Raw genomic sequence first — 15,263 nt, 5'->3', positions numbered from 1 at the left:
TTGTGTCGGCCAATGGACGCACCGTTAGCGAGTCATTCTGCATAAATCGCGGACAATAGCAGAAACTGGTTCAAAGTGGAAAGAACTTAAGATCGGGCCGATGTTTATTAACTGCAAGAACCGTGCATAATAAAAGTCATTTTTCCCATGGGGGGTACGGGGAGGTACGAGGAGGTACGCCTGCAATTTCACAGACCGATGATCCGCGAGGGACGTCGTCGTCGCGATACCCGCGCGAGTCCCGCGCGACCGCGGCGCGCCGTTCCACTTGCCCTCGGCCACTTCTCACGACATTAAATCGTGTATAAACCGCCAAGGGGAACGAGACGCTACGCGTATTGCCGAAAAAAATTGCGTTCTTATGCAATTTGTCAGCCGTTTCTCGATTATGTGATTCGTTACTTGTCATTACAGCTCGCTGTACCGTCTATCTCGTATTCGTTACGTGATTAAAGTTAAGAAGATAAAGAGAAGTTGATGTGAAAAACGTTGTAAACGACGTCGGGTCGGAAAGCCGCAATTTAGATTATTATTCATTATTTCGATCATTATATTGAATTATTAAAGTACAGCTAACTTCTATTAGACATACCTGCGAATAATTCATATTCTCAAGATAAATGTAAATCAAAATTATTATTATCATCATGTCATTTCGTCTATCTTCCACTATCAAGTAAAAATTCTAAAAATTCTCCCTGGTCCCTCTTCCCCCTCCTCTCCTCAGCAGATGCTTATAAACTAATTGTTACTAATTAATAAATACTTAATTAATAATAATTAATACTTAATTAATAATTAAGCCAATTTTTAATTATCTTTACATTCATTTTATTATTACTTGTTTCACTATAATTCTTACGGCTTTCCACGTTTTGTTTCTAAGAATGTTTTCTCGAAGGGGATTCGAAGGCCGGAAACTCACACTCCCGTCTTCGGTAAGGTCGACGCAGGTTCCCGAAGGGCCTCGGAGATAGGGGTCAGTTATGTGCGCACTCATTCGAGCACACGCATATGCATCGCGTCCGTTCCCCCATCATGTATGAAAGCAAACACCTGTTCGCGGTGCGATTCAGGTACACGTTTCTGTTGGTCGCCGCGGTCCCCCCCTTCCTGACAATGGGGAGCCAGCCGAGTGCCACTCCAGCCGCTTTGTACGACGACTCCGTTTTGTAGTAAAGAGTTCTACAGCCCTACAGAGCGGTAGTCGTAGCTGAGTTTGATCCAGGTCGATCACGATATGTGCACGTAATGTGAAGTGCGACGTATGGTGTACACTAATATTAGATTAGAAAGATAAAACGACAAAAGTTAATAAAACAGTATAAAACATATTTATTCAGATAACAATAAAATATAAATTCTTAAACAAAGAGTAGGGACCTCCAAAAAAAGACTCTGCGGAAGTAAGTGGATCGTTCGTGAACCGAATCAATCAAATCATCGTAAAAATGTAAAGATTAAGAAGCATGTGCAGATTGTGAATAAAAAATGCAAGTAAAACGTGATTTTATTTAAAATATGACAAAAGTGTTGATTTTGTTTATTAAAGAAATTTAGTTGAAGCAGTTGATTGACGTATTTGTGGCATAAAATTCGAGTACTTATGCCCATGTTCATTATGTGTGTAAAAAGAAGTGAATTATAAAACCGTCTAGCCACGCCGATCAATAAGAACTGAGGGTGTATAATTCGTAAGCCCTTTAGTGCTTTTTTGTAAAGGGCGGTGGCTAAGTGCATGGTGACTCAAAAGGTAACAAACACGAGGAATTTATGTTATCAATAAGGAACTAGTGCTATGAGAGAGAGATCCTCACAAACAATGGAGACATAGCCACATGGACCTGCGCATATTTTCCGAGTATTTTTTGTGGTGTAAGTATCGGTTTGCGCAATCTCTGATTTTATTTTTTTTTATCTATTACTTAAAAGTATCTTCAACCTATTATTTAATTTGTTCTATGTAAAAGTTAATAAAATTTAATAAATCAAAAAATATAATAATTACAAGTAATTTATAATGATTAATGATTAATGAAATAAAATGTGATTCATTATTTATAACAAGTCGTAATTATAAAGTATAAATAATAATAAAAAAATCACAATTAAGAAAAATTAATATTATTGATAAGTACGACTTATGTATTAATATTGATAGAAATACGTTTTTAAGCTATAAAATTTTTATATCAAAATTCTTTATTATCAATCAAATACACATCAAAACTCGAATTTTTTTCTCTAAGAATTTAATAATTAGATAACATATGCGTGCTCTTTTGAAAGTAAAAAAATTTTACATAACTTTTACTTTCATACTTATTAAACACTTTAATTAAACAAAAAGTATGACATAACGTGATTGAGCACGATTGTTAATAATTCAACGTTTAAATATTATTGTTGTGAGTTAAATATTGCTTAAATATTGTTAGGTAAGCATCGCACACGTACGATTGTTAATTTCGTAATGCAATAACAGAATAAGTAATCACGAACTTTGATAAAAAACGAAGTAATCAGTACGAAGGATTCGATCATTTGAACTATCAATTTCCGCAATACCGCAGGTACCAATGATATTTTTATACAGTTATCCACTGAAGTAGAGGCCGGAGGCCTTTACGCCGGTTGCCCATCGCGTTGCGTTTCAATTTACGGTTCGTGAATTTAAGCAGTACTGCGCCCCATATAGCCGAGATATCCGGCTATTTTCCGTATAAATTTCCTTGTCTGCAGGCATTTTTAAAAAATCTTTTTTCTTTATACTTGTTTTTTTTATTATAAATTTTTTAAACCTTTTAATTATTTTTAGCTTCTTTACACCGGGCTAAAATATCTCACAAAATGCAACAAAATTAACAAACAATTATACAAAGTGTTTCAGATAAAAATAAAGATACAATTTAGGTTTTAATCGTGTATGTAAATGCAAATTTACAGGTGATAAATAAAAAAATATTAATAATAAAAATTAATGGATGAATTTAATATTGTATTATTAAAGAGACTTTTTGAGCACATAAATGTAAAAAAAAAAATATTTTAATTATACAATAATATATATTATTATTAAATTAAAAACTTTTATGATTATTAAAAATCAAACATCAAGTGTTCCTTTTAAACTAAATTTAAAATAAAGCATTAAATTATTAAAATATGTTCAAACAATTAAATATTATTGAATTATATTAAAAACTAACATTATATAAAACTAAATTTTAAAAGTATAAAATATAAATAAATAATAATTTGTTTTTTTTATATAAAATCAATAGTTGAACAATAGAATATTGTAGAACATTCTGTATCTTCTATTTTTCTAATATTTATTGAGTTTTATTTTATTTTACGTTATGTTTCATAATTATATAAAATTAAAATATTTAAATCTAAATAAAGTAACGAATGTTTCTCTGTCACCAATCCATTCAACCACCAAGTATCATAAATGAGAAAACGCAAAAGCAAACTTTCTCGCGCTAACGAGCTTGAAGAAATCTGCTTCCATTCTTGCTACTCAATCGCAAGGAGGTACATTGCGTTGTAACTTGAGTTTTCCAACAGACGCACGATCATCAACTTCCCGACATGACGTCACGAAAGAAATGCGCTATTTGCACGAAAGGCGAGAGTGCAAAGTGTTAAGAGCTTGCCTCCGGCGGTAATTCGCGCGAGTCATTCTAGCCCTGATGAGACGCGCAGTCCTACATAGCCATAGTTCCACGTAATAAAAGAGTTTCTCTGCATGCTTTCTAACCACGCGTTATGCTCGCTATTGCAGACGCGTTTCGTCCTCGGACGAAGTGGTTGTTCGTCCAGCGTTCTAGTGTTCTTATATTCGTCTAGCTAATACGATGACAAACTCGATTGCACGTTACCAGCAAAATTGTTGCGTTTAGTAGTAAGACGTCCTTGCGTCATCTTGTCGAGAACTAGAACGTCAGTGGAAGATCTCACGCCATTCTCCCATTAATATTTATGAAATACATTTTTTTTGTAGAAGCTAATACAATTTTCATATCTTTTCGTGAATAATCGTGGAAAGTCTGAAAAGCATCTAAAAATCGAGTTAAAATTCTAAATTTGAATATGTACTTTCAGTTTTTTAATTGTATTTTAGACAAATTTTGTATATAACTTTATAATTACTTTTTTAATTCTATCATTAATTCTATTTTGTATGATGTTCTCCAAATACAATTTTTAGATTTGCGTTACTTTGCTTAATAACAGTAAAATTAAATGCATTTATTTGATATACCTATAAAACCATCAAGTATGTAATACATTTAAATCAGGAAATGGCCGACAATAGTCAAAGCAAATCTTGGTTTTCAAATAATTTTCAAAGTGATTTTACATGCACTTATAGTTATTTAATAATAAAGTAGCGACAAAGTCTATAGTAGATGTGCGTAAAAAGAAAGAAACTAGATTGAACAATCATGTAATAAAGGATGACCACAAGTTAATTCTACAACGTTATGTAAAATTCTTGAACTTTTGCGTCATTATGTCACATGTAATTTACTGTTGCAACATTAAAAGAAAATTAATATGGATATAGGTACATGGATAAGCTCATTAAAAACAATTTAACTATGTTGAAGAAATATACTTCAGTCTAATAAAGTTACAAAACTGTATCACTAATCTGAAATACATTTGATATGCCTATCACTAAAGCAAATAATAATTGACAATTGAATTCAAATCTGTTATAAATCATTCCTAAAATCAATAACTCATATTTCACAAATTCTCGCTTAATGAAACACTCTTCAACAAAAAGCAATAGAAAAACAATAAAACTCTGTAATGATTCCGAGAAGCTGAGTAAGACGTTACGAACGCAGGAAATGCTATTTCCGCGGATACGATAAATCGTGGTCCACGAGAAGATTAAAGGAAACTAAGTTACGCAAAGATGATGCGCCGGCGCATCTCTCGTCATTCGATCCTTATCTCTCGCTTCTACTGATTTTTGTATTTCCGGTTTTCTTTTCTTGCAGATGCATCTGTCGACGGAATCGATGGACGATGATCTTGAACTGCCATGGGACGAAACGTATTGAGGCTCTTGCTGCTCCTCTGCTGCATGCTGCAACCGCACGGACAACGTAAGTCTTCCTGCATCGTATGTACCAATCTTCCTCTTCGTATCTTCCTATCAGCAGCTTCTTAAAAAATATTGAAAAATATATTTTATTTTATTTATAAATTTTAATCTTTCTTATCAAATGCAGTATAGTTTCCATAGTATAATAAAGTTTTATTATAAATAAATAAAATATTATAGAACTTGAAACTATGATTGAAGACTATTTGGTTCAACAATCGTTATTACTCTTTTTTATTAAAAAAAAAAAAAAATACTAATACGGTAATTGGGCAAAGGAACGAATTTAAATAAAAAATTGAGACAACTTTATAATTTATCTTTTTCAAGTATGCAGCCATTTAAAGCAGACATTACACGTTACGTCATATTTATTTTACTTTTCTATCGAAACTTGTATTTTCACTTTACTCGTCTCTTCGCGCAAATTGCACGGAGGAAGCAGCAGCTTACGCCTGAATCGCTTCATAGACGAGTTCAAATCTCCATGGATATTTTCGCGCACGATCGAACGGTGCAGCGCGGCGGTGGCGCTCGCTCTTGCTGCTAGCGAGAGGTCCTCGTCTAGCTAGGAAAGGAGTTTGCGAAAGGCCAGCGCCGTAACGCTGCGCCGCCGATACGCTATGAGTCCGCGGCGACCGGAACTCCGCTCCAGGGAAGCGCACATATCTACCCCCTCGCATATACGCGTTAAACAGCCCACGCGTATTCGTCTACGCATCCGATTCGCGTCCTTCCAACGTCCAAATTCTCGTCGATCAACCGGGAAGAACGAGTGGATGACACCACGGCCCATTCAAGTCTTTGTCGAGCAGATCACTCGATAAGTGTGATTTTCGAATGAAATTGTCTTCTCCCTAATTGCAACGTGATCCTCATTACCGTAATAATGATACAAAAGTGTCCAATTAAGCCCGTAATATTAGCGCGCATATACATGTGGAACCGCTATATTTTGGAAACCGCTATAAAGCTGATTTCGTTTCTACCGATTTTATCTCATTTTTACACTCGTTATTTACTCATTATCGGAATAAAAATAACGGTAATGCATGTGAAGCAAAACGTTGAACCGCGGCGTTTCACTAATACTGCTACTTTCGTCCATCAAACGATTACGCGTAATTATAGCAATCGATATGCACAAAGCGAACCTGGGAATCTTCAATTGTGGTAGCTATGGCAGTCAAACGAGGCGCAAAAGCGGCTATCATGATTTATGCCGGCATTAGAACAACTAAAGCACTGTTGTTAGATAAACGGCCTCGCCGCCCCTTATGTGCACTTTATATGCATCGTAATTTATCCACCTATTACATAGGTAAGAGAGTAATAACAGTATACACATGATAATCCTTTCTTTATTACGTGTCGCGTATGTCGAATCTCATATTCTCTACTTTATTAACTTTTCTCTAAAAATACATCCTTTCTCAAAATCTGTTGTCGAAGAAAAGTATATTATAAAAAATATCAATCGATTATAAATTTACACAAAGTAATGCATTTTGAACAGAAGTATACATATAAAATATTTTGTTAAGAATACTTTTATATCTGCATATGTATACCTGAATATATTATTTTACTTTTAAATCTTCATATGTTATATACTGTCGCAGAAAAATTTATTTCACACTCTTCTGGAAAAATTTTATTCTTTACAACCTGAAGGTGTTCTCGCTTTAAATATATTTGCTACGCTCTACATTACAAAATTACGTTACGTTTACGGTAAACTTAATTACGTTACGTTATAACGCTTCTGGAATGCGTATTTGCGCAAGATCGTTTGAAGTCATTAGAACAGATCCAATTAATAACTGGACGATGAGTATTACGAGGTTACTAATAGCATAAGCATTACCTAAGTCTGCGTGCATAAAACGGTTATCTACTGTTTCAAGAAACGAATAGAATAGAATAGAGCTATCTCCTTTGCATGTCATTTGTGATTAAGAGCACAAAAGTGCATGCTTTCTAGCCGTTAAGAAACTCATAAAATAAATATTATTGTACGGTAATGCAATATTTATTTTAAAAATGTGGTCTTAGAAAAAGAAAAAGTAATAAAATTCTTGATTACTTAAATTCAAGAAAACATTTAACATTCGCCGTTTTGTGTCAGTATGCATGGAAAGAACGATTTTATTAAGAAATAATGTATCTTTAGCTAGATTATACTAATCCAGAAATAATTTGGTCCCATTAAAATAATTACGTAACTTAATTAAGTTAATTATTAGAATATTAAATCTTGCAACATTGCTTATCGTTCTTGAACATCTCATAATTGTTTTAATTCTCCAACGAAGTTATTTTTAAATCTGTATCCAGCTAAAGTTTTATATACTTCAACAAAATCGTTCATGAGTGTATCTTTAAATGTATTGTTTGTTTAAGTGTATATTTTAATTTTCTTTTTTATTATTTTACTCTACTTTATTCAGATCAAATTAATTTCAAGACACAAATATTCTTAACAATTTTTTATTCTTGCATATCCTTTTTAAACTTTATTATGCATTAATTAGTTTTTACGTGTTTTCTTAGAATGTGCTATCTTGAAGCAATTCTTAAATTAAAGTAAAAAATAAATAGTACAACTTTGTAAATATATTTTCAACGGCTGTCCTTTGAATTCGTATCGATCTTTTATACCGTTACGCTCAAACAGAGTTTCTTACAAAAGATCATTGTCCCACGGTCCTTCCATCATCACGAAACTCTTTCATACAGCCCACTAAAAACCGGTTGTGCGATTTCGACCGGAAACTCCGGTAACCTCAACGGCTCTAATTCAATAACGATCGCTCACTTTTTCGAGCTAGAGTGAGTTTTTATTGAAGACTACGGCACATGTATTTATATTTCGGACATATATTTCGAATAATATGTTCTGTAAAATATAAGTATTGTTTCATCAATTTTTCTCCATCTCTCTCTTTCTCTTTCTCTGTTTCTAAAAATAGATTAAAAGAAAGCGTGAAAAGTGATATGTATTTTGTGTTGTGTATCAATAAAATAAAACACGCATTTCTATATAAAAATAATATCCCAAAACTGCTTTCTATGACAGATAAATTTCAATTTTAAATTTAAATGTGCAATAACTCTATTGACATCCTTTCTTTTCGCTTGAGAAATCCATTTCTTTTACTTGAACGCCATTAAGACAATTTCTGATTCAACAACAGACTACGCTTCATTATACGTGTTAACGATCGCTCGACTTTTCCAGTGACTCGAGACACGCGATGCTTTCTGGAGAACGGAGCCACCGCGGCACATCTCTTTGTCAGCGAGGATTTGCCCGTCGGCGATACCGTGGGAATCCTCGGGGTGCTAGGTGATCCTGGCTCGCAGGGTGACATCGAACTCAGCCTGCAAGAGCATGACAGTCCCGTCGCATTCTCGCCATACTCGAAAAATTTAACTCTCATTAGTCCGCTTGACAAGGAAGGTATCGAAGGACCAGCCAGCGTCTTCGTCAACGTTATCTGTGAGAGGAAACACACCTTGGACCCGGTAAAAGAATTTCTAAAGTAGATTATAATACGCTAAATATTAAAATAATGAAACAAATATCTTTAAATGTAATATCAATACTCTTTTTATGCTCTTTTAAATGATATACTACAATACATATATATATATATATATATATATATATATATATATATATATATATATACATAAAGAAATTTATTTGAAATTTTTTAGTTAGACTTCCCTTAGAATACCCCCTTGAAAGGAAGGAGGCAACATTCCCAATTCTTAAAAAAATAATTATTTGAAATAATCGAACACGTATTTCCTAAAAATAGTTCATATTTAGAACCATTTTTTTAAAACATAGGAGTGGGAACAGACTTTATAAACATCCTGTAAATATATCGAAAAAATAACATTTTATTTTATTTTTATTAGTTTTATTGAGTAAAAAATTTTTAATTTGATTTTTAGTACAATTTCTTTAAAAATTATATTTAATTCTTAAAGGAACTCCTTATACCAGTAAACATACGGGTAATCGATGCAAATGATAATTCACCGCAATTCGTAAATGCACCTTACGTGCTGAATATCTCTGAGGTAAGAAAATTCTTAATATTTTAATATAAAGTACATGTTTTTTTTTTATTTTAACATGGCATGTATGTTCCAGGTTACTGTCATCGGCACAAGAGTCCTGCAAGGAGTCCGGGCTGTCGATGCTGATCAACCAGGACCATATTCCACTGTGCAGTATGCGGTCCTACCAGGACCTCACTCGGTGAGTTTTATGAACATTTACACGGCTAAATTATTTTTCCATTAATAATATATTCCTGTATTTATCAGATTACTATTTTGTTAATTATTTTTATTATGAGTAATAACTTTTTAGAATATAGTTTATTTAAAGTGTTAAATAAATAATCATTCTTTGTGTACAGAATTACTTCATTTTCGTCAACGCTCTGGAAGGCACTCTTGTGTTAAAAAAATCACTAGATTATGAAATTCTTACCAACTTTTCCGTTGATATCCGTGCTCAAGTAAGTTGATTTTATATGTCAATTCAATATTTTATTTCCAAAAATAAAATATTAAAACTTAACAAACATATTGTATACAGATTTCAAATTTCATTGATATTTCTAATATATTTTATTACATAAAAGTAAATATCTAAAAAAATTATCGTACACGAGTTTTTTTTTAAATACAGAAATACAATTTAAATATAACAATCAAACTGATAAAATTTCTGAATAAAAATTGTTACTTTTATTTAACGCAATCTGCGAAATTCATAAACCAATAACGGAATTCAACAAAAAAAAAAAAAAAAATACAATAAATGGATCATAACGGTCTTGAATAAATTGCTTCCCATAAATTGATTTGAATGATTGATGCGTATCGGCATGCAACAGTGAACAAGTGAAGATTATAGAGAATTGATCGAGCAATACCTTCTCACGCTTGCAGTTATATTTCAACAATAGGAAGTCAAAAGAGCACTTTCTCTATTGAGAAATATGTACATTGAGATATATACATATTTTCCGATAGTAAATGTCAACTTTTAATGACTATTTAATAACAAAGAATCTTGTTTCTTTTTTATAGGACCAAGGCAATCCACCGCGTTCGTCAACGACAACGTTATACGTTAACGTTATCGATGCCGACGATCAGAATCCAGCTTTTTTAAATAACGAGTATAAAGTCACCATACCTCGGCACATAAAAGGGGCAAGTTTAATTTATCTTTTTAATAAAACCTGACTTCAATCAGATTTCCTGTACAATTCAAAATACAAATAATAAATTAAGTATTTTATGACAATAAATTTATTGATCTTTAGAGGAAAGCATTGAAAGTGGTGCCTGTTGCGATAAAAGCCGTAGATCAAGACGTCGGCATAAATGCGCCAGTCCGATACACGATACAAGGTGGAATCTTACCCTTTCTCGATCTGAATCCTGAGAATGCTGAAATCGTCATGATACGCTCGCTGCAGGATCACGAGCTAATGACACCAGCAACTATTGTTATTAAGGTAAAAATATCGATACATTTGAGTTTTTAACAGATTTAAAAATATAATAATAATAATATCGTTCATTAAATATAGGCTACTCAAGTGAATAATGCAGATAGGTACGCCCTTGCCACAGTTATTGTGTCGCGAGAAGATATGGTTGGACCAACAGCAGGTATATGACAGATATTTAACGAATATATTTTTAATAAAAATCTGTTAATTTTAATAAACTAATTTTTATAATATTTCTTCTAATTTTATTATTTTGTGTATTAATTGTCTTGTGTACATTTTTATATACTTTTTCTATAATAATAATTTATTACTATTGGCAGATAGATATTTATATATTCTGTTACTAGCTGCATTTAACATTATTGCATCAAACATTTATATATAATATTAATTGTTATTATCTATCTCTTAAAAAAATTAAAACAATTGGTTTCAACCGTGCATGTCGTTATAGCAAAAATTCATTAAAAATATGTTTTTCATTGATCAAATCAAAATTTAATCAATCAAAATATAATTATACGCTGCTTTATATGCAACTGTCAAAATAATATTTAAAATATAATTTAAATCGTTGCCGATTTGAAAACAATCTTATATCAAACTGCTTCATTTTACGGATGCTAGGCGGTCGATTGCCCGTGAAATTTGTGCTGAAGAATCATCAAACGAGCGTACCGGAGAACACGCCGTCTGGAAGTGTTCTTCTGACCGCAGGGGTCAACAAAGCCGATCCTGTAAGTAAAAATTTGCTTCGGCGATAAGAGTGTAAATAAACCATGACATAGTAGCGTAATATAGCTTCTGATCTTAGGATTTAAAATTCTGGCTGGTGGGTCCAGTGGAGGATCTAGAAAGATTCTCTATCACTAACTCTGGCGAGTTAATCCTTAAAGGGAATTTAGATTACGAGCGGCGAGGCCAGCATAGCTTCCTGGTTCACGTCACAGACGGATATCACGTACGTACATCTCATTAATATTGTTTAATTAAATCCTTTTTTGTTTTCCATACCTATTTCTACCAACGCAGATTAACTTTGATCTCACAATCAGTTTAACTTACTTTTTATCCTTTTCTAGTTGTAAGAATTGAAAAAGGATAAAGAGTAAGTTAAATTGAGATCAAAGTTAATCTACATAATAAAAATGCATAATAAAATATATAGAAAATATATTTAAACTCGTATACTATGTTATAAATAACATATAATGTTAATACCTTTTTTTAGAACGATACATCACGTGTGAATGTTTCGGTCGAAGACGTGAACGAATGGGAACCTCGATTCCAATATTCCCGATACGAATTTCACGCTCATTCCGCAAGAGAAGGCTCCGTCGTAGGTAAATCTTTTCTTTGCTAAGTTAAATTTTTATTCAATTTTTATTACTCTAGATATTCAAAGAACACTTTAACTTTTCAGGAAAATTAGAAGCAGCTGATGGCGACAGAGGGGACAAAGTTAGTTTATCCCTCAGAGGACAAGACGCAAGGTATAAAATTATAATTAAGTTGGACAGTTTATATGTAATAGAATTACTCATAAAATATTACAGGATGTAAACAAATAAATGTAAAATATTGTAGGAATATTTTTATCAACTAAACATTTAAAAATTTTCATATAAGCTAAATCTAGAAACGCTTAACTTTTTGAGATTTGTGAGGAATTTTATCATAAAACAGTGGAATATCTTAACCAAACCAGCTGATATAATGTTTTAAATTTAGACAAAAATTGTATGGTTTAAAGGAGGAAATAACAATGAAATTAATTTTTCAATGTTATAATATAAAGATTCCATTTTTTTAAATATACGATTTATATAATTCTTTTTTTACTATAATTACTTTATTAGAATACTTTAATATAATTAAGAATTTAATTTATTTTTACATAATATAATTCAATAAACTTTTGCATAACATAATTCGTATTATAATATTTGACACTTATTTGTTCACACAATTTACATATAGAAAATAAAATATATTTAATTGTAACTCCAAAAAGGCTTTTAATTAAATCTTTGACTTAAAAGAAATATGTATATGTAAGCATTTGCAAAATAATTATAATTTACTCTTAACGTAATTATGTAAATTACATTATTTCCAGATCATTCGAGATTAAAGATAATGGAGAATTAGTGCTGAGATCGTTAGGCTCGTTTAACGGATCTTTGGCTCGATTTATAGCAGTAGCTACCGATACTGGAAAACCGCCTAGGTATTTATAAATTTGTATACAATTATTTAATTTACCGTTATATAAAAATCGTACCAGATGTTAATTAACCTGAGTTTGTCTGCAATTTCTTTAGATCCAGCATGATCCCGGTGATCGTTCACATACCGAACGGCGGTTTGTTACCGATAGCTGCAAGAGCCGCACCTGCTTGGCTCGGTAGCAGTGTGCTATTAGTTGCGATCTTCGGCGCAGTTTTAGGTCTTCTTGGAGTTGTCATACTCATTCTCATCCTTTACATTTACAAGCAGTGAGTAAATACATGATTGAATTGAACATAATTTATAGCAACATAACCAAATAATATTAATAGTTAATAAAAGACTGCTTGCTATTATAATTATTGATATATTTCTTCTTTACACATTTTTAATTATTTACTCTCTAACCAGTCAAAAAGTTTATAATGGAAATATTAAATACTCAAAAATATTTAGAAATTTGTATTAGTTCAAAAGATACTTTATTGACGAGCAATATACATTTGATTTTTCTTTTCTTCAAGTAAAAGGCCAAAAAGCGGTGGCTCGGTCAGCTCTGTGGGTACAGGATATCGCGAAAAATCACCGGTTCCCTCGGCTCTGAGTCCAACTCCTCAAGTGCTAGGTGCCAATGTTCTTCAGGACGCCTTGGAGGTCCCGCGGAATCGGCGTCACGATATCGATGGCAACGAAAATGATAACATTGACAGCCGTAACGAAATCGATAATCCCGTCTTCGGAGAAACCAATGAAAGCTCGTACAGCGCTACAATCAAAAGTACGTTTCTATAAGCAGCACGATGAGTCAAGCCGTACTGCACAAGCTTTCTATTCTTCGCGCTCGGCATAATTTAACGCGGCATACTTTACTTTGATTCTCTGATTTCCCGTATCTTTCTTTTTATGCATTTATTAACTGATATGATCAAAAAACTAGGAAATAAAACATCTTCTTTATGTATATATCTTTTTTTTTTAAGCAATCTGAAATTCTTTAGAAATTTCAGAACTTTCCTGAAATCAGAATTCTGCAGGATACTTTCTGAAGATTTACGATGCTCAAACACATTTTTCTATCGTTTTTTATTAGGTATAGCGTCAGCAAGACAATTACCATTGTACTCTCGACATAAAGTGGCGCCCGCTCCAAATCCGCCAGCTTTATCAGCCACCTCGAATATTCCCAATATCGGCGGACTGGTGCAGAATATGAACGATTTGAGTGCTAGAACCAATTTGGATACTGGATCTCACGACTCTTCCAATTATTCCGGAGATCCTCCAGACTCTCTAGTTCCAACGTGGCCTGCCAGTTCAGCCTTGCCAAGGATCAAAAAGTTGTCCTGGGACGATGACGATAGGGTAGATATCTTGTGAATTTGTATTTATTTGCAATTTAGCAAATAAATAAATCCATAGATTCTTTATTTGAATTTTACAGCAAATATAAAAAAATATCTTTTGTAATACTTCGTGATTTGGTTTTACATGAACAGAGACGTTCCAGAAATTTTGCAAATTGTTAAACAAATTTAAACAATTTAACAACAATTTAGAAAACTAAAATTGCGTCAGAATTTCAATATTTTTATTTTGTTGAATAAAATAGAAAATATCTCGTGTTGCACGATACTAATCGTTTCCTAGGGAAACTACAATTGCATTGACTTATGCAAGAGGAATAATTAAACTCACGCAATTCCGAAGAGCAGATATAGATGGAAAACACAATGGAGACAAAAGTATCGTTTTTCAGACCGTGGACAGCGTCGAGGTCGCGGCGGAAACGCGAAACGGAGACAATCAAGTTGGCAACGAGAGGCTCAATCTCACCGTATACTTCTAACGATCCATTATTTTGTAAATGGGACGAATGGGTCCAATAACGACGACGGAAGACTGTTGTAAGCGCTGTTTGGCCAGCTCAGTTAAATAAAGTCTCGTTGATGTCGAAATTCTGTGAATGACCCCCGAAGCATCGCAACGCGGTGCGCGACCTTACCCGCGTATTCGGTCCACAGAGTATCTGTGTTATCTGCGCAGCACAGCGTTAATTTGCATCCTCCTGAATGGATTGTGTCCATTATCTATATGATACGACATCGATCTCCGATATCATACGAAGTAATCATTAGAAATTACTATAGAAATTGAACAATAGAGAAATGTTGCAAAGAGCATGAGAAAACTTTCGTATTAAGCATTAAAATGGAAAGAAGGAAAAAAATAGTGAATTGGAACGTGACGGTATAGGTCCGATGAGTATCCTGTAAATTATTAATAGTAGAAAAAGAAATAATAAAATATTTTTTATATTAATATTATTAATGTATAAGGAATATTACGATTTT

The 15,263-nt window shown here is 32.8% G+C and overlaps 1 protein-coding gene across 2 annotated transcripts; it reads left to right on the top strand.

Moving 5' to 3' along the window:
* Nucleotides 1–882: 882 nt before the first annotated feature.
* On the top strand, nucleotides 883–14,867 carry LOC105207828 (protocadherin Fat 4). 2 transcript variants are annotated; one of them, XM_026135974.2, is made up of 18 exons: nucleotides 883–1,875; nucleotides 5,022–5,129; nucleotides 8,370–8,656; nucleotides 9,131–9,223; nucleotides 9,297–9,404; nucleotides 9,568–9,669; nucleotides 10,247–10,372; nucleotides 10,486–10,680; nucleotides 10,756–10,837; nucleotides 11,308–11,417; nucleotides 11,495–11,641; nucleotides 11,912–12,026; nucleotides 12,107–12,176; nucleotides 12,803–12,913; nucleotides 13,008–13,181; nucleotides 13,437–13,690; nucleotides 14,003–14,274; nucleotides 14,669–14,867. In XM_026135974.2, exons 2-18 carry the CDS (start codon nucleotides 5,066–5,068, stop codon nucleotides 14,756–14,758), a joined length of 2,400 nt encoding a protein of 799 aa, XP_025991759.1. In that variant the 5' UTR covers nucleotides 883–1,875; nucleotides 5,022–5,065; the 3' UTR covers nucleotides 14,759–14,867. The 2 variants fall into 2 exon arrangements, with proteins under 2 accessions (XP_025991759.1, XP_025991758.1); XM_026135973.2 differs by lacking the exons at nucleotides 883–1,875; nucleotides 5,022–5,129 and adding an exon at nucleotides 5,474–6,449.
* The last annotated feature ends 396 nt before the right edge of the window (nucleotides 14,868–15,263 follow it).

Source organism: Solenopsis invicta, chromosome 8 (assembly GCF_016802725.1).
Source record: "Solenopsis invicta isolate M01_SB chromosome 8, UNIL_Sinv_3.0, whole genome shotgun sequence".
Classification (NCBI taxonomy): Eukaryota; Metazoa; Arthropoda; class Insecta; order Hymenoptera; family Formicidae; genus Solenopsis; species Solenopsis invicta.
This window is presented reverse-complemented; position numbering and strand designations above follow the sequence as displayed.

Excerpts from the sequence above, each read along its gene's own strand:
- LOC105207828 (XM_026135973.2), top strand. The coding sequence starts at position 6,308 with ATGGCAGTCAAACGAGGCGCAAAAGCGGCTATCATGATTTATGCCGGC. Across the intron at positions 6,450-8,369 it reads TTTATCCACCTATTACATAG|TGACTCGAGACACGCGATGC; the intron begins GTAAGAGAGTAA and ends CGACTTTTCCAG. Across the intron at positions 8,657-9,130 it reads GGAAACACACCTTGGACCCG|GAACTCCTTATACCAGTAAA; the intron begins GTAAAAGAATTT and ends TAATTCTTAAAG.